Raw genomic sequence first — 20,035 nt, forward strand, 5'->3', positions numbered from 1 at the left:
ATTGAATCTAGAGCTCAAAAAAATAGGAAGGGAAAAATATCTGAGTGCTCTTCCAGATTGCTGCCCACCCTGGCGAGCAGCTGGCACACAGCGCTGTCAGGGAGGCTGCAGCCCAGCTGCACCAGACACATGCCAGGGCTGGAGCTCAGGTACCATGTTGAGGTCTGCTGCACTGACAGGCTGAAACCTGCTGCCTGCAGCAGCTCAGGCCAGGCCTGCTTCTTCAAGGCTCTTCTTTTGTGTGTTTCCAGACCTACAGCCAAAGTCAAAGTCACTTCTTGGCCATGGTTAGAAAGCAGTAATCAGTGGAGAGGATCTACTTAAAAACTAGCAGGAGTGTGCAGAGCAGAGTGACAAAGGACATCTGGAGCTAGACACAAAGCTCAGGGCCTGCAGAAAGACCATCTCTTTCTTAACCCCCCAGACCCAGTGCCAAGGCTGCAAAAGCCACCAGCAGCCAGGAGCTGTGGGCTCCAAGCTTCTGATCCAGAAGACCCAGGGGAGACTCAGAGCTGGGCAAGGGCAAGAGCTGCCAGAGCTCAGCCAGGACTGAATCCTGCACCAGACTTGATCTCCAAGTGCCACTTGCAAGTCAGATGAAGTCATTCCTGCAGCCACAAGAGGGCTGTGGTGCTTGGACTCTCCTGTTGTGTCTTTATCACTGTTTAAAGCTCTACAACCGTGGCACCAAAGCACGGGGAAAGGCTGACTCTGGAGAGTGTGGCTGCATGGCCGAGACGCCCTCAGCAGCGTGGGAGCAGCTGCACATGTTCAGTTTGGAAGGAGAGAGCTACCACAGCCAAATGTGTGAGCAGGCTGCAGAGGGGACAGGGACCGACAGCTCCTCACAGTGCAAGACAGATGGGCAAGGACAGACAGCAGCAGCAGGAGGTGGGCACAGGACACCCAAAAGTGCCATGTCCACGAAACACAAACCAACTCCGAATGCTGCAGACAATGATCAAATGGGAGGGTGGCAGCAGGGCAGACACACACAGCTGGGGAGGGGTGGCCCAGGTGACCTCCAAAGGTCCCTTCTGCTCTGTGTGTGCAGAGGTGCTGGCAGGGCAGGCTGGATGTGAGCGCAGGAGCTGCCTCGGGCTGCGTCTTACAGCATCCTCCAGCCCCTGTCTCCTGTGACTGTCCCTCTGGTCTCTCCCAGCACAGGCACCTGGCATGGGGGCAGGTGTCCCTCTGCTCTGGATGGCTCTCAAAGCCAACACAGCCTCAAGGACAGCAGGAGGAGATGAGAGCCCTCCATGCCCATGGTGGCACTGTGGCTGGGGCACAGAATGTCACAGGACACATGCATGGAGATGGAAAGGCCTGCACAGGCCACCCCACCCGGAGCTTCTCCTGAGTCCAAGCATCACACCCACGGCGACTCTGGCAGCAGCTGCTAGGGCACCACCCATGAAACCTCTCCAGAGCAGAGCTATGTCCCAGGCAGAACAATGCAGAGGCAACAAACTGGCACCAGCACAGGTGGCAGCACTGAAAGCTGCCTCCTGCCCATAGGTCACAACTGTTTGTCACTGCTGGAACTTCATGGCTGAACACATCTGCTCTGCAGTTACAGAGCTCCTGCTGCCTCCTTGGCTGAGAAGCCAACACGCTGCAGGGAGCCATGCAAACCTCTGGGCCAAGCCTCCGACCAAGCTGCCCAACTCCTCAGCGGCTCAGTGGAGATTCTGTGGGCAGAGAATTTGCAGAGTGCCCTCTGGAGTGTGCATGCCCACACCGAGTGCTGAGCAGGCAGCACTCCTGCCTGACTTCCAGGACTGGAAGCAGCACTTTTGAACTCCTCCTAATAGTTACATTCAGACTGAAAATTCAGCTATTGACTAACAGACCTCAGCACCACACCAAGACCTGCCCGTGGCTGACTGCATTTCACTTGTCTGACAGACCCTGCTCTTGCCCAGGTCTTCAGAGGAATTCCTGCTGCTACACTCAGAAGCAGCCAAGTATCCCTGAATTCCAGAGCCTTTGGATTAAAACCCATAAACTCCCTCCCACCCCAATACAGACACCACCAAAACACCCCTAAAACACCCCCACCCACCACCAAATGTTACAGACCCTGCCCCTGCCCCTCAAAAGCCTGAAAGCCCTTTCCACACATCTTGGCCTGCCACCTCAAGAGGGCATTGCCCCAAGGAGGGAATCACAGACTGCCTGGGTTGGAAAAGGCTTCTAAGATCAAATCCAACCTTCTGCCCAACAGCTCCTTGACCAGACCATGTGCTGCAGTGCCACATCCACTCACTGTTGAACACTTCCAGGGATAAGGACTCCACCACCTCCCTGGGCAGCCTGTTCCAATCCCTGACCACTCCTGCAGTTAAAACACTTCTCCTGGTCTCCACCCTAAGGGCAGCTTCAGGCCATTTCCTCTTGTCGTGTCATTGGTTACTTGGGAGAAGAGGCCAGCAGCAGCCTCACTCCAATCTCCTTTCAGGCAGCTGCAGAGGGCAGTGAGGTCTCCTCTCAGCCTCCATTTCTTCACCATATAAATTTATACATCTCAGGTTTCCAGGATCCTGCTCTGTGGTTTTTAAGGCACCTGTGATGGGGGGCAGGTGTCCCTGACCCAGTGCCAGGGAGAGAGCAGGAAAGCAAATTCCCTGTCTCATCTCTAGCTGCTTGTTTATGGAGTCAGGGCATCAGCTGTGTTGGGAAGGACCTTTAAACCATGGAGTCCAACCCTTAAGCCAGCACTGCCAAACCCACCACTAAACCACAGCCCTAAGCACCACACCTACAGTGACACATTTGCCTTTAACGTCCCCAGCACCCAGCAGACCAAACCACCTGAGAACACTGAGAGCAGCACAGAACAGAGCCACAACAAACTGGCAATAGACAGCAAGAAGACCAAGGGAAGAGACAGAAGGGTCTGCTGGCAGCATCCCCTGGGAGATGAGAGGGTGGCTGGGGGGACTGGAACATTCCTGCTGTGCAGAGACTGAGAGCCCTGAGGCTGTTCAGTCTGAAGAGGAAAAGGCTGAGAGGGGACCTGATAATATCTGAGGGGTGGCTGTCAGGATGAAGGTGCCAGGCTCTGTCTGGTGGTGCTCAGGGACATGACAAGGAACACTGGGTACAAGCTGGAACCCAGGAGGTTGTTGGGATGACAGAGCAGAGGAGCCTGAGGGCTGCCTTGACTGCTGTCAGGAGGATGCAGCCAGGCTCTGCCCAGGGGCGGCCAAGGGCAGAACAAGGGGCACTGGTGCCAGCTGCAGCAGAGGAGGTGCCAGGGGAACAGGAGGGGAAACTTCCACTGTGAGGGTGCTGGAGCCTGGAGCAGGCTGCCCAGAGAGATTGTGCAGCCTCCTGCTCTGGAGACTTTCCAGATCCCACTGGCCGTGTTCCTGTGTGCCCTGTCCTGGGTGACCTTGCTCTGGCAGAGGGACTGGCCTCAACCTCCTGAGCTCCCTTCCAACCCCTAATGCTCTGTGATTTTGTGAACAGAAGTGCAGGCACCCAGGGAAGGGCAGAACCTCCCAGCAAACACAGCATGGGGCCACACACAGAATGCTGGACCAACACCCAGCACTTCAGACACAGTGAGGAGGGTCATGGCATCTGGCAGACCAACTGCACTGCTGACTCAAGGGCTGAGCATGGACATAGCATCCCACCTACCCACACCTCCCAGCCCCCCAGGGAAAGCTCTCCGGAAGGGAGCTTTGGCTCCCCAGGGCATGTGCACAGAGCCAGCTGGGCCCTCACCCACCCCGAGAGCATCCTGATGACAGGGGCTGGGGAGGGTTGGTTGGTTCTAAACCCCTGAAAGGGCAGCCCTGCCTGAACCCTGCTGGCAGGGACCGAGCTGGAAATGCAGAAGCAGCAAATACCAACAGCAGCCCTGAGGTGCTCATAGAACAGCCCCACACTTAACCCTGCAAAGCTCCCACTTTACAGTGCTCGAGTATCAGCCAGAGCAATGCAGCTCAGCTCTGACACAGGGCAAAGGAAGTTTGGGAGGCACTGTCTGACCCAGCCCTTGCCTCCCAGTTACTGCAGAGCCATCCTTTTCTTCCACGGGTCCCTCAGGCACAAGGAAACTCATTTTCCTGACCTCCAGGTTGATACACAAACAAAGCCAGCCAGGTATGGGGGTCTGCTTCACATCCTGACTTCTCTCATGTGACTTCAACAGCACAACAGCTCTGAGGTGGAAAGGCATGGACTTGATGAAGGACCACCTGATGGGTAAGGAACTGGCCACATGGATGGACCCAAAGGGTTGTGGTCAGCAGCTCAATGTCCAGGTGCAGACCACTGACAAGTGGAGCTCCTCAGGGGTCTGTCCTGGCACCTGTTTGACATCTCAGGCAGTGACACAGGTAGTGGCATCGAGGGGACTCTCACAGCAGGTTTGCTGATGACACCAAGCTGTGTGGTGCTGGACTCAGGTCAGGGATGGCATCCAGAGGGATCCTGACAGGCTTGAGAAGTGGCCAGTGCCAGCTGCAGGAGGTTCGACAAGTCACAGTGCAAGGTCCTGCAGCTGGGTTGGGCCAGCCCCAGGCACAAATCCAGGCTGGGTACAGAGTGGGTTCAGAGCAGCCCTGATGAAACAGACTTGGGTCTGTCGGTGCTGAGCAGCTCCCCAGGAGCCAGCAGTGCCCTCCTGCAGCCCAGCAGGCAGCTGTGTGCTGGGCAACAGCCAGACCAGTGTGGGCAGCAGGGCAGGAGAGGGGATTCTGCCCCTTGATTCTGCTCTGCTCAGACCTCATCTCCAATCCTGCCTCCAGCTCTGCTGTCCCCAGCAGGAGGAGGACTCAGAGCTGCTGGAGAGAGGCCAGAGTAGGCCACAAAGATGAGCCAAGGGCTGCAGCAGCTCTGCTGTGAGCACAGGCTGAGGGGGCTGGGGGGGTGCAGCCTGCAGAGGAGAAGGCTCGAGGGGGAGCTCAGAGCTGCTGCCAGTGCCTGAAGGGATCCTGCAGGAAGGCTGCAGAGGGATTTTGCATGAGGGTGTCTGAGCCAGGCCAGGGGGGAATGGTTTGGAGCTGAGGCAGGAGGGTTGGACTCAATCTCTAGAGGGCTGGGTGAGGCCTTGAGCAACCTGGGTTAGTGAGAGGTGTCCCTGCCTCAGCAGCCTCACACCAAAGGCTGCTTTTATTCGCAGCCATCCAGCTCTTCAGCTAAGCAAAGCTGAACCCTTCTGCACCTAGAGACACTAAGATGAATCTGCAGTCTTCATTTGGCCATGCAGCATGAGCCAGCAGACAGCTCCTGGCTCCCTCCCAGCCTCCCAGCTCCCTGACAGCACAGGTGCTGCTGGCCCGGGGGACATTCTCCCCTCTCACTAGAGCTTGGAGCTGAGGGACAAAGCACCTCTGTCACCAGAGATTCTGGAGGGCTGGCAACAGGACACAATCTGTACATAGGAGATCAAGCAGGGGAACATCAAAAATGAAAGGTCAAGTGCTGGCTGTCCAGTTTCATACATGCAGGGCATCAGAGGAGAGGGACCTGGGGGTCCTGGTGGACAGAAGGATGCCCATAAGCAAACAATGTGCCCTGGTGGCCAAGTCCAGTGGCATCTTGGGCTGTATTAGAAGGCTGTGGTTAGTAGGTTAAGAGAGGTTCTCCTTCCCTGTACTCTGCCCTGATCTGGAATGTTGTGTCCAGTTCTGGGCTCCTCAGCTCAAGAAGGACCTCAGGGAACTGCATGAGAGAGTCCAGCACAGAGCCACAAAGCTGCTGCAGGCAGTGAACATCTCCTGTCAGGCCAGGCTGAGGGAGCTGAGGCTGGCAGCTGGCAGCAAAGCAGCCTGAGGGCTGCCCCCAGTGCTGTGCTAGAGATGTGCAGGGCAGTGTCAGCAGGACACAGCCAGGCTCTGCCCAGGGGTGGCCAAGGGCAGAACAAGGGGCACTGGGTGCCAGCTGCAGCAGAGGAGGTGCCATGGGAACAGGAGGGGAAACTTCCACTGTGAGGGTGCTGGAGGCCTGGAGCAGGCTGCCCAGAGAGGTTGTGCAGCCTCCTGCTCTGGAGCCTTTCAAGCCCACCTGGATGTGTTCCTGTGTGCCCTCTTCTGGGTGACCCTGCTCTGGCAGGGGCTTGGGCTGGATGATCTCTGGAGGGCCCTTCCAACCCCTAACATTCTGTGACTCTGTGACAGTCGATCCCATGGGATTTTCCTCCACCTGAGCACACAGAGCACAAGAGCACAGGGCCAGAGCAGCAGCTCCTTTCACCCAGAAGTTAGGACGTGTTTGCCTGCACTGCTGAGCCCCACGCAGCAGCATGGCCACTGCCTGCTGCCACAGCAACCCCTCAGGGGTTCCCTCCAGGCAGGATTAAGGAGGCAGAAGCTCAGCCCCTGCCATGCAGCTGCAGCAGGACTCAGGGATTAAAGCAACCTCAGCAAATGTCTTTGCCTAGTGATCACAGAGACACTGCAGCACAAAATGTTCATTGGGTGAAAGATGGAAAAGCAAAAAGTCTCAACCCTGGCCAGGCAGCAGGAAAGGCAAATCACCTTCAGCAGAGATGCTGTGAGGTGAGGTCTACTGAGATAGCACTGACAAAGAAACCAAACAGCCTTACAGACTGATTGGGTTGGAAGGGACCCTCACAGGGCATCTTGTCCAACCCCTGCAGGCAGCAGGGACACCTCCAACCAGAGCAGGCTGCTCAGGGACTCAGCAATTCTGACCTTGAATGCCTCCAGGAATGAGGCCTCCACCACCCCCCTGGGCAGCCTGGGCCAGTCTCTCCCCACCCTCACTGTGCACAATTTCCTCCTAGTGTCCAACATAACTCTGCCCTGCTCCAGTTCCAAACCATTGCCCTCAGGCTATTCCCACAGGCCCTCTGAACAGCCTCTCCCCAGCTTGCCTGCAGGTCCCCTTGAGATACTGAAGGTTTAAGGTCTCCCTGGAGCCTTCATTTCTCCAGGCTGCATACCCCCAACTCTCCCAGCCTGTTCCCATAGCAGAGGTTCTCCAGCCTCTGACCATCTCTGTGGCCTCCTCTGGCCCCTCTCCAGCAGGTCTATGTTCTTTGTGGGTTGGGGCACCTGTTTGTGGCCCCAGCCCCGCAGGTGAGGTCTCCCCAGAGCAGAGCAGAGGGGCAGGATCTCCTCTCCATCTCTGCCCATGCTGCCTTTGATTCAGCCCAGGCTGCCCTTGGCCTTCTGAGCTGCCAGTGCCCACTGATGGCTTCTGCCCAGCTTCTCCCCCACCAGCACCTCCAGGTCCTTCTCTGCAGGGCTGCTTTCAATCTCCTCCTCCCCTAGCCTGGACTGGTATCAAGGATTGCCCTGAGCCAGGCAGCACCTTGCACTTGGCCTTGTTGAACCTCACTGAGATTCTCCTCAGCCACCTCTTCAGGTCCCTCTGGATGCCATCCCATCCTTCAGTCTTCTCAACCACACCATTCAGCTTGGTGTCATCGGCAGAAATGCTGAGGGTGCCCCAATCTTGCTTGATGAAAGCAGTGAAGAGCACTGGTCCCAGGACAGACCCTTGAGGAGTACCACTTGTCACCTGCCTCCAGCTGGACATGGAGCCTTTGACCAAAGACAGCTAAACCACAAGTGGAGAAAATGATCTTCCTAAAGTAAGAACCATCTGGCAAGCTGCAAGGGGAGACAAACTGATGGCAGGAGAAACACAGAACATTAGAGGTTGGAAGGGACCTCCAGAGATTATTGAATGCAATCCCTCCCAACCAGAGCAGGGGCACCCAGAGCAGGGCACACAGGAACACATGAAGGTGGATTTTGAAAGGCTCCACAGAAGGACTCCACAACCTCTCTGGGCAGCCTGCTCCAGGCCTCCAGCACCCTCACACCACAGAAGTTTCTCCTCGTGTTGAGGTGGAGCCTTCCACGTTCCAGCTTGTATCCAGTGCTCCTTGGCTTATTGCTGTGCACCACTGGACAGAGCTTGGCCCACTCCACTTGCCCCCCACCTCTCAGATGTTTGTAGATATTGTTCAGATCCCTTTCAGCCTTTTCCTCTCCAGACTAACCAGCCCCAGGGCTCTCAAGCTCTCTCCACAGGGAGATGCTCAAGTCCCCAAATCATCCTTGTGGCTCTCTGTTGAACTCTCTCCAGCAGGTCCCTGTCTCTCCTGAACTGGGGAGCCCAAAACTGGACACAGTACTGCAGGTGTGGTCTCAGCAGGGCAGAGCAGAGAGCTTTGTGAGGAGTATTTTATAAGGCGCAGTCCCAGGCAGAGGTCAGAACTAAGGCACTGTTGGGTCAGGCAAGTTCTCCTCTGTCCAACACGCTGCCCCAAGCTGAACACTGGGTTTGCAGTGAGACACAGGACAACACCTGCAGGCACTGAGGAAGCTTTGCAAAGTTGCTTCTTACCAAAAGGAGGTAGTCCATAGGTTTGGGTGGTCTGGGGGTAGATGGTGTAGGGCTGAGACTGCTGTAGGGCTTGGTACTGAGCCTGAGCAGGGTAGGGGCTGATGGTTTCCGAGGCAGGTACAGACAGGATGTGTGCATATGGCCTGGTGCAGGAGAAAGGACAACAGCAGAAAAGAACTTGTTACACTCTGCATCTTGCAGCTGCAACCCAGAAATCACCAAACCCCCCTGATTTAGAAAGAAACCCATCAGGGCTCGGGGGAACAACCTGCTGCTGCTTCCCAAAGCTCTGCCCACTTCCTGCAGCGATGCCAGGGGAAAGCCTTTCCTCTGTGACGCCAGAGCACCGGTGCCTACCCCAGGACTGGGAAGGCAGGGAGAGAGGGGGAGAGCAAATTCCCTATGCCAACAGGCACAAGCAGTCAGTTTCCTAAAGCTAAGGACTCAAATTTAAGCTATACTGGACACTTCTCAGATTTGACTGGACATGGTAATGGGGACATCTCCAGCCCAGGCTGCTGCCAAGAAACACTGCACCACATGTTCCCTGAGGTCCCTTCCAGCCTGATCTGCTATGACTATGACATAACACAGTAGTTTGTGTCAAAACCACTGGAACACACAGAGAGACCACACAAAAGCAAGCAGAGGGGATCAGTGCCTGCTGTGGTGCAACAAGGAGAGATGATGGAGATCCACAAACAGGTGAACAGTGAGGAGACCCTCTGCTGGCATAGAGAATCCCCCAGGAATCCTCTGTTTTATGGGAATCCCTTACATTCACCTGTCCAGTTTGCTGACCCCTCAGTGGGCAGCCCTCACCAAGCCCAGTGTGCTGTGACCTACTCCAAGGGGCTCATTTATCCTTTGTTCAGAAATCAACAGCCATTGAAGCCAGGGGGAGGCCTCAATCAGCTTCAGCACCTGCAGCAGTGAGTTTGTGTTGGCAGAGGACAGAAAGTGATCCACAGCATTCCAAGAACGCAGAAAGATGCAAGAAGATTGTTGCAGAAAGGAGCAGGAGTTCCAGAGCTCAGCACCAAAGCTTTACTTACTTTGCAGGGTACATTTGTGAGGTATAATCATTTGCTGGCCTTGGGATGTAATCAGTGCATGTCATAACTGGAAGAAAAAAGGTTGTGTGGTTACTGAGGTGATCCAAAGCTTAAGAATAACGACAGCAGCATGCACAGGGCACTTCAACCAAGGCACAGGATTCTCAAAGGTCTTTAATATCTCTTTCAAGGCAAATTCTCACAAACTGGTACCAAAATGCTTCCAGGGAGATGATTGAGGCAGTCCTGTCTCTCCCTTCCTAGCACTGCTCTTCCCTTTACCAGGTGCTGTCATCTTCTGCAACTGTCATGAGAGAGCTTTGATTTTAGTCCTGCTCAAAACCTTGCACATGCCAAAGGGGCTTCACCTGTGCCAAGCTGAGCATCCTTTTGTGTGTCCTGGAGCAGAGGCCAAAGCAGGTGCCTGTTCTGTCAGGCTTTCCTCTTCTCCTGCCCTTTCCTCCATGCTCAGTCCAGAGCAACCTGTCCTCCCCAGCTCAACAAACTACACCTCACAGATCAGGTAGCTGCAGGCTGAGCTGCGGTGCAGGAGGCTCAGGGCAGCTCCCTGGAAGGAGAAGTTTCCATTCTGCTGCTTGGATAAACCACAGCAACCTCAGTGGGAAACTGTTCAAATCACTGCACTCTAGTCCTCTCCACACAACACTCTTCTCAGGTCCAGCACCCCGGGTTGGGCTGAAGAAGGAGGCTTGAGCTGGCACAGCTTAACCCAGAGGCATTGAACCCCCTTGGGCTCAGAGAGCCTGAGCTCACACTCAGCTTCCAGCACACCAGCAAAACAAGGATGTGAAGGACATCTGGCACAGAACTGGGCACCGTGCAGCCCCCTCTGGCACACGCCCCCAGTGTGCTGCAGCATGCTGCAGTCACCTCCAAGCCAGCTGGCTCTGGTGCCAGCAAGCCTCCACCACTCACACTGCAGAGCTGGCACTTTCCCTTCTGCCAGGCTCAGCTAAGGGCTTGCAGCAAGAACACAGGCACAGGTAACAGCCTTGAGATCTGCTCCAGGTGCCAGAGGTGTGCTCCAGCCAGGCAGGCTTCCCCCTCTGGAGCAGCCCTGCAACCTTCTTGCTCTGGTATGACCACACAGTGACCTCTCGCAGTAACGTCCACCGAGGGCAGCAAGCTCACAGACAGCCCTGCCCCTGCCCTCTGCTTTCTGCTGTCTACACAACCTCCTCTGACTGCAATCTGAGCACAAGCAGCTGAGGAACACAAACCATCAGCCACATGCTCTGAGTACCCCTGGAATTTGCTGCTTCCTTTCCTGCTGGTGCTAAGGCACAAGGATGCCACAGGAAACACAACCTGGCATCTTCTGAGCCTGGAGGCTGTCAGATACACAGGGCCCTCCTGCAGCAATGCCCTGCTTTGTTTTCTTCAGTGCCAGTACTCATCCAAACAGGGAAACAGGGATGTCTCCTCTAGGATTCTTCTATCTCACCAGCACAGAAAGGGTTAGGTAATGGCTAACAAAACCGAACCCAAAGCACAGCATCACTGCATGCAGCTTCTGCAGTTGGCACATGGTTTGTCCAGTCAGGCAGCTGACCTGGAAGCCTCTGGCTAACTCCTGCAGCTACACCACCACAGCAGATTGGCTACAACAGTGAAGATGTGAGCAGTTAGCAACGGGAAGAGGCATGTTTGGTGTTTTCAGTTGAGCTGAGCTGACTTACACTTGTAAGTACTGGGGAGGGACTTTAGACAAGGGCTTGCAGTGCCAGGACAAAGGACAATGACTTCGAGCTGGGAGAGGAGATAGTGAGACTGGAGATGAGGAAGAAATTCTTGAGAGTGAAGGTGGGGAGACCCTGGCATAGGTTGCCCAGGGAGGCTGTGGATGCCCCTGCCTGGAGGTGTTCAAGACCAGGTTGGATGAGGCTTTGAGCCACCCTGTGCTGGTGGAGGTGTCCCTACCCATGGCAAGGGAGTTGGAACTGGATGAGCTTTAAGGTCTCCCCCAAGCCAAACAATTCCATGATTTGAGACTGGCAGTCAGAGACATTCTAAGCAGAAATCCTACTTCTGTTTAAGCCCCCAGCCCTCTCTTCCAGCAGAGAGCAGAGACTCCACCTCTCACTATGCAATGTTTTAATTTCCTCTCCATTTCTTTCTTAAGGAATCTCTGCAGAGGTTCAGTACAGTTCAGACTCTGAGAGCACAGTGAAAGACCCAAATCCAGCTGTGCAGAGATGACTTACAAACAGGCAGTCCTGGCTACCAACTCTAACCTCATCAACAACCATGTGTAAGGTGGGTAAGACATGGCAGGACCCAGCAGCACGCTGGGGGGCTGACACCAAAATATTCGTTGGAGAGGCAGATCTGCTTCCCCGAGAGGCATTAACCCTTTGTAAGCACCACAGCAAACTTTCTACAACTGAGGGTGAGGACAGGCTGAACAGTGAGCAAGTGAGACAAAGCTGTGCTTGAAGAAGCAAAGGAAGGAGTCCAGTGGAAGGCAAAGAGCAGTGGGAGCAGAAGGTACTCACTGTCACTGGACATGGGAAGGCTTGAACCAAGGCTTGAAGATTCAGGCTTCTGGTCACTGACTTCTGCGCTGCTCACATGACTGCCAGGACAAACAAAGGCTAATCATTAGCGTCAACAGCTCTTAAACCAACATCTTGGGGTATCACCACCCCTGGCTTCAGCCTTTCCAAGGGAGGCAGACAGAAGCCAGCTCTGCACCCTTTCATATCTCACAGAGATGCTGCAGCTCTCCTGAGCCATTCAACCATACTCAGTTTTTGTGGCCAGGGTCTGGCAGCAGAGGGGCTTACAAAAGTGCTTTCTGTGAGAAGCTGCTAGAAGCTTCCCCTGTGCCTGACTGGGCCAATGCCAGCGGTCTCCAAGCCAGACCTGCTGCTGGCCACCCACAATGCTGGCAGTGCCCCTGTGAGAACACAGTCAAGGGGAGTAGAAGATCCCAAGAGAATAGTGCAGCTGGAGAGAAGAGTGAGAAGATGTGTGAGGAGCTCTGCAGACCCCAGGGTGTGGGATGGGGAGGAGCTGCTCCAGGCACTGCAGCTGAGACTCTCATGCAGCCTGTGGTGAAGCCCACGGTGAGGCAGGCTGATCCCACTCACAGAGGTCCAGACCCACCTGCACGGCCCCATGCTGGAGCAGGTGAACATACCTGAAGGAGGCTGTGACCCCACGGGAAGCCTGCACTGGAGCAGGCTCCCATCAGGATGCAAGCCCACACCAGAGAAGGGCTGCTGGCAGGGCTTGGGACCCATACTGGAGCAGGCTGCTCCTGAAGGACTGCATCCCAGGGCAAGTACCCACACGGGAGCAAGTCACGAAGAAGCACAGCCCCTGAGGAGGACTCACACTGGAGAAGTTCACCAGGATCAGTCCCTCATGGCAGGGACCCTGTGCTGGAGCAGGGAAGTGAGAGGAGTCCTGCCCGAGGAGGAAGGGGCAGCAGACAAGGTGTGAACTGAGCACTGCCTCCGTGCCCCATCCCCCGCACTGCTGGTGGGGGAAGGAGGCAGAGAAAGAAGCAGCAAAGTTCAGACTGGGAAGAAGGGGCAAGAGGCAGGAAGGTAGCTTAAGGTTTGAGTTTAATTCTTATCCTGCTCGGGTTTGACTAGTGCTAAATTTAACTGCCCCAGTGGAGGCTGTGCTGCTCACGGCAGTAACTGGGGAGTGATCCCTTCCTGGCCTCGGCTGCACTCACAACTCTCCTGCGACATTTTCTCTCCCCTGTCCAGCTGAAGCAGGAGCAATAAAGCAGCTTTGGTGGGCACCTGGTGTCCAGCCAGGGTCAGCCAAGGCCATCCCCTCCAGGACATTCAGTTGGTCTCTCAAGACAAGGCTGCAGCTTCACTGTCAGCTCAGCAGACCAAGCTGCTTGGAACTGCTGCCTGCAGCAGAAAGCATTAACTTCTTCCCTGCCACCTGGGCATGCCCCCCAGCCTCCTGCACCAGCTCAAGTGCCCTTCAGCCTCAACCAGCACAAAACCCCTGCAGTTGCTTTTGCTGGGATACTGAGGAGACTCAGCTCGTGGAGAGCTCCAGCAAGCACCACACTTGGTGTACACTTGAGCTGCAAGCAGCACTCCCCTCTCAGCAGCCTCTTCGCTCTGTAAAGCTGCAGGCTGAGAATGTCAGAGAGCTTGTGAGGTGTGCTGCAGCCTCAGCAGTAAAGGCAAAGCAGACAGGGCAAGCAGCAGGAAGATAAATCAGCTTTCTGAAGACACTCTCTGTGTTCCTGCCCATGGAGAAGGAGTGACACAACCACAGGAATCCAGCACCTCTCAGCACTGCCCAGGTACCAAGTGGCACCTAGCTCAAGGATGCTTCAACACTCATCTTCAGGGACAGACCCAGCAGCAAGGCAACCCTCCAGGGACACAGCACCGTGACACCAGGGCCACAACACACTACCAGGGTAGAAAGGAAGATCCAGGAAACCAGATCTGACTGGTCAGACCTGTCGGTCTGGCCTCAGTGCCAGGGAAGGTCACGGAGCAGGGCATCTCAAATGGCATCATACATCACACAGACAACAACCAGGGGATCAGGCCCAGTCAGCATGGGTTTATGAGGGGCAGGTCCTGCCTGACCAACCTGATGCCAAGATAACCTGGCTGTTGGGTGAGGGGAAGACTGTGGATGCTGTGCTCCTAGACTGTGGAAAAGCTTTTGATACTGTTCCCTGCACAGTTCTTGTAGACAAACTGGCTACTTGTGGCTTGGCTGAGCACAGTCTGCTGGATGGGAGGGCCCAGACAGTGGTGCTCAGTGGAATTTAATCCAATTGGCAGCTGGGAACTGGTGTTCCTCGGGGATCTGTGTTGGGACCACTTCTATTTAATGCCTTTATTGATGCCCTTGATTCAGGCACAGACAGTGTCAGCAGTGAGTCTGCAGATGACACCAAGTGAGGTGGCAGTGTTGATTTGAATGAGGGTAGAGAGGCTCTGCAGAGGAACTGGGATAGGCTTAGATCAATGGACCAGCATGAATGGGATGAGTTTCAGCAAGGCCAAATGCAGGTCCTGCACTTGGGCCACAACAACCCCAAGCAATGCTCCAGGCCTGGGGCTGTATGGCTGGAGAGCTGCTGGCAGAAAGGGACCTGGGAGCTGGGATAGACAGGAGCTGAGTGTGAGCCAGCAGAGTGCCCAGGCAGCTGAGTGTGAGCCAGCAGAGTGCCCAGGCAGCTGAGAGTGAGGCAGCAGTGCCCAGGCAGCTGAGTGTGAGCCAGCAGTGTGCCCAGGCAGCTGAGAGTGAGCCAGCAGTGCCCAGGCAGCTGAGTGTGAGCCAGCAGAGTGCCCAGGCAGCTGAGTGTGAGCCAGCAGTGCCCACGCAGCTGAGAGTGAGCCAGCAGTGCCCAGGAGGCTGAATGTGAGCCAGCAGTGCCCAGGCAGCTCAGTGTGAGCCAGCAGCGTGCCCAGGCAGCTGAGTGTGGGCCAGCAGTGTGCCCAGGCAGCTGAGTGTGAGCCAGCAGTGTGCCCAGGAGGCCAAGAAGCCCAATGGCATCCTAGCTGGGGTTAGCAATGCTGTGTGCAGCAGTAGCAGGGAGGGGATTGTCCCCTTGGGCTCAACTCTGGTGAGGCCACAGCTCGAGTGCTGTGTGCAGTGCTGGGCAGTGCAATACAGGAGAGCTGTGGAGGTGCTGGAGCAGGTCCAGATGGAGGGCAAGGAAGCTGTGAAGGGCCTGGAGAATAACTTTGATGAGGAGAGGCTGAGGCAGCTGGGGATGGTTGGTGTGAAACAGACGAGGCTGAGGGCAGAGCTCACTGCTGCCTGCAGCTCCCTGCAGGGACACTGTGCAGAGGCTGCTGCTGGGCTCTGCTCACAGGGAACTGCAGACAGCACAGGGGGGAATGGCCTCAGGCTGAGGCTGGGGAGGTTTAGATTGGACATCAGGAAAAAGTTTTTCATAGTCAGAGTGGTCAGGGCCTGGAATGAGCTGCCCAGGGCCCTGGACCACTCCTTCAGGCTGTACAGGCCCCTTCTGTCCAGCTTCTTGCCCCAGGACTGCTTTGGGATAATGCCCTGAGGCAGGAGGTGCAGCTTTCCCGGGAAAGGGTAGGGGGAGCTGGTCAGGGACTGGCATGGGTTTGCTCACAAGGGAGCTTCCCACCCTTGGCTGGTGATGTCCAGTGAAGCTTAACCAACCTGCACAACCAAGCTGCCTCCACTGAAAACTCTTCTCACCAAAATCCTGGGAAGCCTTTCTCAGATGAACAAACTTCCACACCAGACCTGGAGTTCTGCAGAACAACAGCATCTGCCTTGGCAGCCTGCAGGTGCTGTGGAGCCTGCTGCTGTGCTGTGCTTGCCGGACAAAGCGCAGTGGCTCTGCGGCACAGCTGGGGTGTGGCCGTCAAGAGGCAGCCTGCCTGCAGCTGGCTGTGCTCACTGCCTCTGGAAGGCAGGCACTGACAGTTCTGCCCACGCTGCAGCAGCCCAGCTGTCTGCCCTCTCACCACTGCTCCTCAGCACAAGCTCTTGTGACAGGCTGGATGAGGCCTTGAGCAGCCTGGGCTAGTGGGAGGTGTCCATGGCTGCAGGGTTGGACCTGGATGACCTCTAAGGTCCCTCCTAACCCAACCCATTCTGTGAATCTATGATAACTGAACCAGCAAGTTCTCACCACACCCTGGATGATGGCAGCTCTCCTTAAGAAGTGACATGAACAAACTGCTAGTGGAGCTGGTGCCATGAGCAGCAGTGTTAAGAGACAGGGACTTGGCAGCCTCCTCAGTCTATGACCCACAGGATGTTTAATGGTTAGAGTCAAGGGTTGGGCACTGCAACAGGCTGCTGATGGAAGTGGCTGAAGCCTCATCCCTGGAGATATCCAAGGTGAGGCTGCAAAGGGCTGTGGGCAGCCTGCTCTAGTGGAGGATGTCCCTGCTGAGTGCAGAGGATTGGACTGGAGGCGCTTTGGAGGTCCCTTCCAGTCTCCACTGACTGGAAAAGGGGAAACAGAAGTGCCACTGTCAAACAGGGTAGAAATGAGGAGCTGGGGAGCTCCAGGCCAGTCAGTCTCACCTCTGTGCCCAGGGAGATCATGGAGCAGATCCTGCTGGAGGCACTGCTGAGACAGGACAACAGTGAGGAGGCCTTCTATGGTCACAGCATCCACAGATGAGGGTTGAGCAACTGATGGCATTGAGCTGGCCCTGAGCAAGGCCTTTGGCACTGTCCCACACCACATCCTGGTCTCCCAGCTGGTGCCACATGGGTTTGAGGGGTGGAGCACTGGATGGATGCAGAACTGGCTTGATGGCCACACCCAAAGAGTGGCTGTCAATGGCTCCATGGCCAAGTGCAGCAGTGACAAGCTGTGTGGTGCAGCAGCCAGGCTGGAGGGCAGGGATCCACCCAGAGGGACCTGGGCAGGCTGCAGAGGTGGGCACAAGCCAAGCTCATGAGGTTCAACAAGCCCAAGTGCAGTGTCCTGCAGCTGGGTTGGGGCAATCCCAAGCACCAATTCAGGTTGGTCAGGGAGTGGCTGGAGAGCAGCCCTGAGGAGAGGGACTTGGAGGTGCTGAGGCTGAGGGAGCTGGGGTTATTTAGCTTGCAGAAGAGGAGGCTCAGGGGTGACCTCATTGCTGTCTACAACTACCTGAAGGGACGTTGTGGCCTCTTCTCCCAGGCAACCACCAACAGAACAAGGGGACACAGTCTCAAGTTGTGCCAGGGGAAGTACAGGCTGGATGTTAGGAAGAAGTTCTTCACAGAGAGAGTGATTGGCATTGGAATGGGCTGCCCAGGGAGGTAGTGGAGGCACCGTGCCTGGAGGTGTGCAAGAAAAGCCTGGATGAGGCACTTAGTGCCATGGTCTGGTTGACTGGATAGGGCTGGGGGATAGGTTGGACTGGATGATCTTGGAGGTCTCTTCCAACCTGGTTGATTCTATTCTATTCTATTCTGCTACTGAACGAGAAGCTCCACAGGAGCCAGCAGTGTGCACTTGCAGCCCAGAAAGCCAAGCAGAGCCTGGGCTACAGCAGCAGAAGTGTGGCCAGCAGGGCCAGGGAGGTGATTCTACCACTCTGCTCCACGCTGCTGAGACCCCACCTGGAGTACTGCATCCAGTTCTGGAGCCCCTGGGACAAGAGGGATGTGGAGATGCTGGAGTGTGTCCAGAGCAGGGCCAGGAGGATGCTCAGAGGCTGCAGCAGCTCTGCTGTGAGCACAGACTGAAAGAGTTGGGGCTGTGCAGGCTGGAGCAGAGGAGGCTCCCAGGTGACCTTCTTGTGGCCTCCCAGGATCTGAAGGGGGCTACAAAAAAGCTGGGGAGGGACTTTTGAGGCTCTCAGGGAGTGACAGAATTGGGGGAAATGGAGCAAAGCTGGAGGTGAGGAGAGTCAGACTGGACATGAGGAGGAAGTTGTTGAGCAGGAGAGTGGTGAGAGGCTGGAATGGGTTGCCCAGGGAGGTGGTTGAGGCCCCATAGCTGGAGGTGTTTGAGGCCAGGCTGGCTGAGGCTGTGTGCAGCCTGCTCTAGGGTAGGGTGTCCCTGGGCATGGCAGGGGGTTGGAACTGCCTGCTCCTTGTGGTCCCTTCCAATCCTGACTGATTCTATGATTAATACCAAAGGGTCAGGCTTAGTTTGTCTCTTTACTGAACTTGCTGTATCAGGTGCAGAAGTACCTTTTGTTTGCCCTGCCTGTGTGGCAAAGCTCTCCCTGTGTGGGCTCCTGAAATGGAACCTTGTAAGCATAAGAAATGTAGTTACTGTTCCACTCAAACATAAAATTCCAAATGACCTACCTCAGGCTTTGCTCTCTGGATTCCTGCATCTTGGCTTTTTTCACCTGCAAAGACAAAAGCGTTCAGGAGCTGTGCAGAGCTGTGCCAGACAGGGCCTAGGCACAGCTTAGCAGAATTCAGTGTTCATACACAGAGAGCCCTGCAGTGAACTCCAGAGCTCACCAGGGTACCCTCGGATTCCTCAGCCCAAAACAAGCTTTCTTCTGATCAGAGAACACTGAGTGTGTTGGGATGATGGAGAAGGGCAGCGTTGGGAGGACGCAGCCAGGCTCTGCTCAGGGGTGGCCAAGGGCAGCACAACGGGCACCGGGTGCCAGCTGCAGCAGAGGAGGTGCCACAGGAACAAGAGGGGAAACTCTGTCCCTGTGAGGGTGCTGGAGGCCTGAAGCAGGCTGCCCAGAGAGGCTGTAGAGTCTCCTTCTATGCAGACTTTCCAAAGTCCCCTGGGTGTGTTCTGTGTGCCCTGCCCTGGGTGACCCTGCTCTGGCAGGGGGCTTGGACCTTCCAACCCCTACCATTCCATGACTCTTTCCCCATCTTCTCTTTCTAGCAGAAGATTTCAGTCTTCCACATTTCTGGAGCACATTTAGATGCCAGCCTTGCGGCCTGGTACCCAGCTGCACATCCACTCATCCCAGTCCCAGACAAGGAGCTGCTCAGCTCAGGGCTCCTGGGGATGGGGTCTGGAGAGGTTCATGCACAGCAGCCAGAGCAAGCCTGCTGCCACAAAAGAAAGCTGCCAGCACAATCCTCACCATGGAATTGGATCTTGTCTCTCTCAAGGGGGTGTAAATGAAACAGCAGGGACATGCAGTTTGAGCAGCACCGAGGGAGAGGCAATGAGCAACTAGTAAGGATGGAAAGCAGGAAGCTGAAAAGACAATTTTCCCTCTTGAGTGAATCCCAAGCAATCTCTCCAGGCTTGAGACCAGCCTGGAGGAGTAGGCTTGCAGGTGTCAGCAGGTGCCAAAGTGCCCAGGAGACAGCACTGGTCCCTGGCAGCCCAGAGCCAGCTGTGTGCTGGCTGCAGCCAGAGCAGGGAGAGCAGCAGCACAGGGAGGGGATTCTGCCCCTCTGCTCTGCTCAGACCTCACCTGCAGCACTGCCTCCAGCTTTGGGGCCTGTATAAATGAGGGCTTTGCAAGAGGGCTTTGTAACCCTCCACCACAGGGCCTCAGCACAGGAAGGACCTGGAGCTGTTGGAGAGGGTGCAGAGGAGGCCATGAAGATGATCAGAGGCTGAAAAACCTCTGCTGTGGGCACAGACTGGGAGAGTTGGAGGTGTTCAGCCTGGAGAAGAGAAAGCTCCAGGGACACCTTAGAGCAGCCCTGCAGCAGCTGAGGAGGGACCTTTTTCACTCTCTTTACATGGCTGTAGCACATGGACGCTGCCAGCACACAGGGCAAGCAAAACAGCAGCCCTGGATTCCAGTCGTGTCCTGGCCTCAGCTGGCCAGCCCCAGCCAGCCCACAGCTTAGCAGGTCTTTAGGATGAATCCTCCCCAACAGCTTCATATCTAGCAACAACACTTAGAAGTGGACACTTCAGTGGGATGCAAACCATCACCAAGCACTGCCACTTACACTACAAACAACAGCTTAGGGGTACCAGCACAAGGAGGCAGTGCTGCCAAGGCAGTGCTCCTAGCTGAGCCCTGCACAATCACAAACCCTGCACAGGGCACCTCTGCACCTGCTCCTGCAGGAGCCTTAGGAGAGGCTGCTGAACCCTGCTCTCAACACACACTGCCCTCTAAAAACCTCTGGGCAGATGCTGAGAGGAGATAACAAATGTCCCTCAAGTGACAGGGTAAGAGTTTGGAGACTTTAAAAAGGGTGAATCCACTCCCCCTGCACAAACAGAAGGAATAAGAAGG

At 55.7% G+C, this 20,035-nt stretch overlaps 1 protein-coding gene across 6 annotated transcripts in view; it reads right to left on the reverse strand.

The window, feature by feature from the left end:
* The window catches only part of EYA3 (EYA transcriptional coactivator and phosphatase 3), a 63,351-nt gene that overhangs the window by 18,230 nt on the left and 25,086 nt on the right, over positions 1-20,035 (reverse strand). For 3 of the 6 annotated variants that reach the window (XM_064172782.1, XM_064172783.1, XM_064172781.1), the window contains 4 exons: positions 18,159-18,202; positions 11,909-11,988; positions 9,393-9,459; positions 8,338-8,480 (listed from right to left, as the gene is read on the reverse strand). In XM_064172782.1, the coding sequence (XP_064028852.1) occupies positions 8,338-8,480; positions 9,393-9,459; positions 11,909-11,988; positions 18,159-18,202 (334 nt within the window). Of the gene's footprint in view, positions 1-8,337; positions 8,481-9,392; positions 9,460-11,908; positions 11,989-18,158; positions 18,203-20,035 lie in introns of those variants that run through there. The other 3 variants (XM_064172784.1, XM_064172785.1, XM_064172786.1) reach the window with 3 other exon arrangements.

The sequence above is a fragment of the Pogoniulus pusillus genome, chromosome 37 (assembly GCF_015220805.1).
Source record: "Pogoniulus pusillus isolate bPogPus1 chromosome 37, bPogPus1.pri, whole genome shotgun sequence".
NCBI classification, from domain to species: Eukaryota; Metazoa; Chordata; class Aves; order Piciformes; family Lybiidae; genus Pogoniulus; species Pogoniulus pusillus.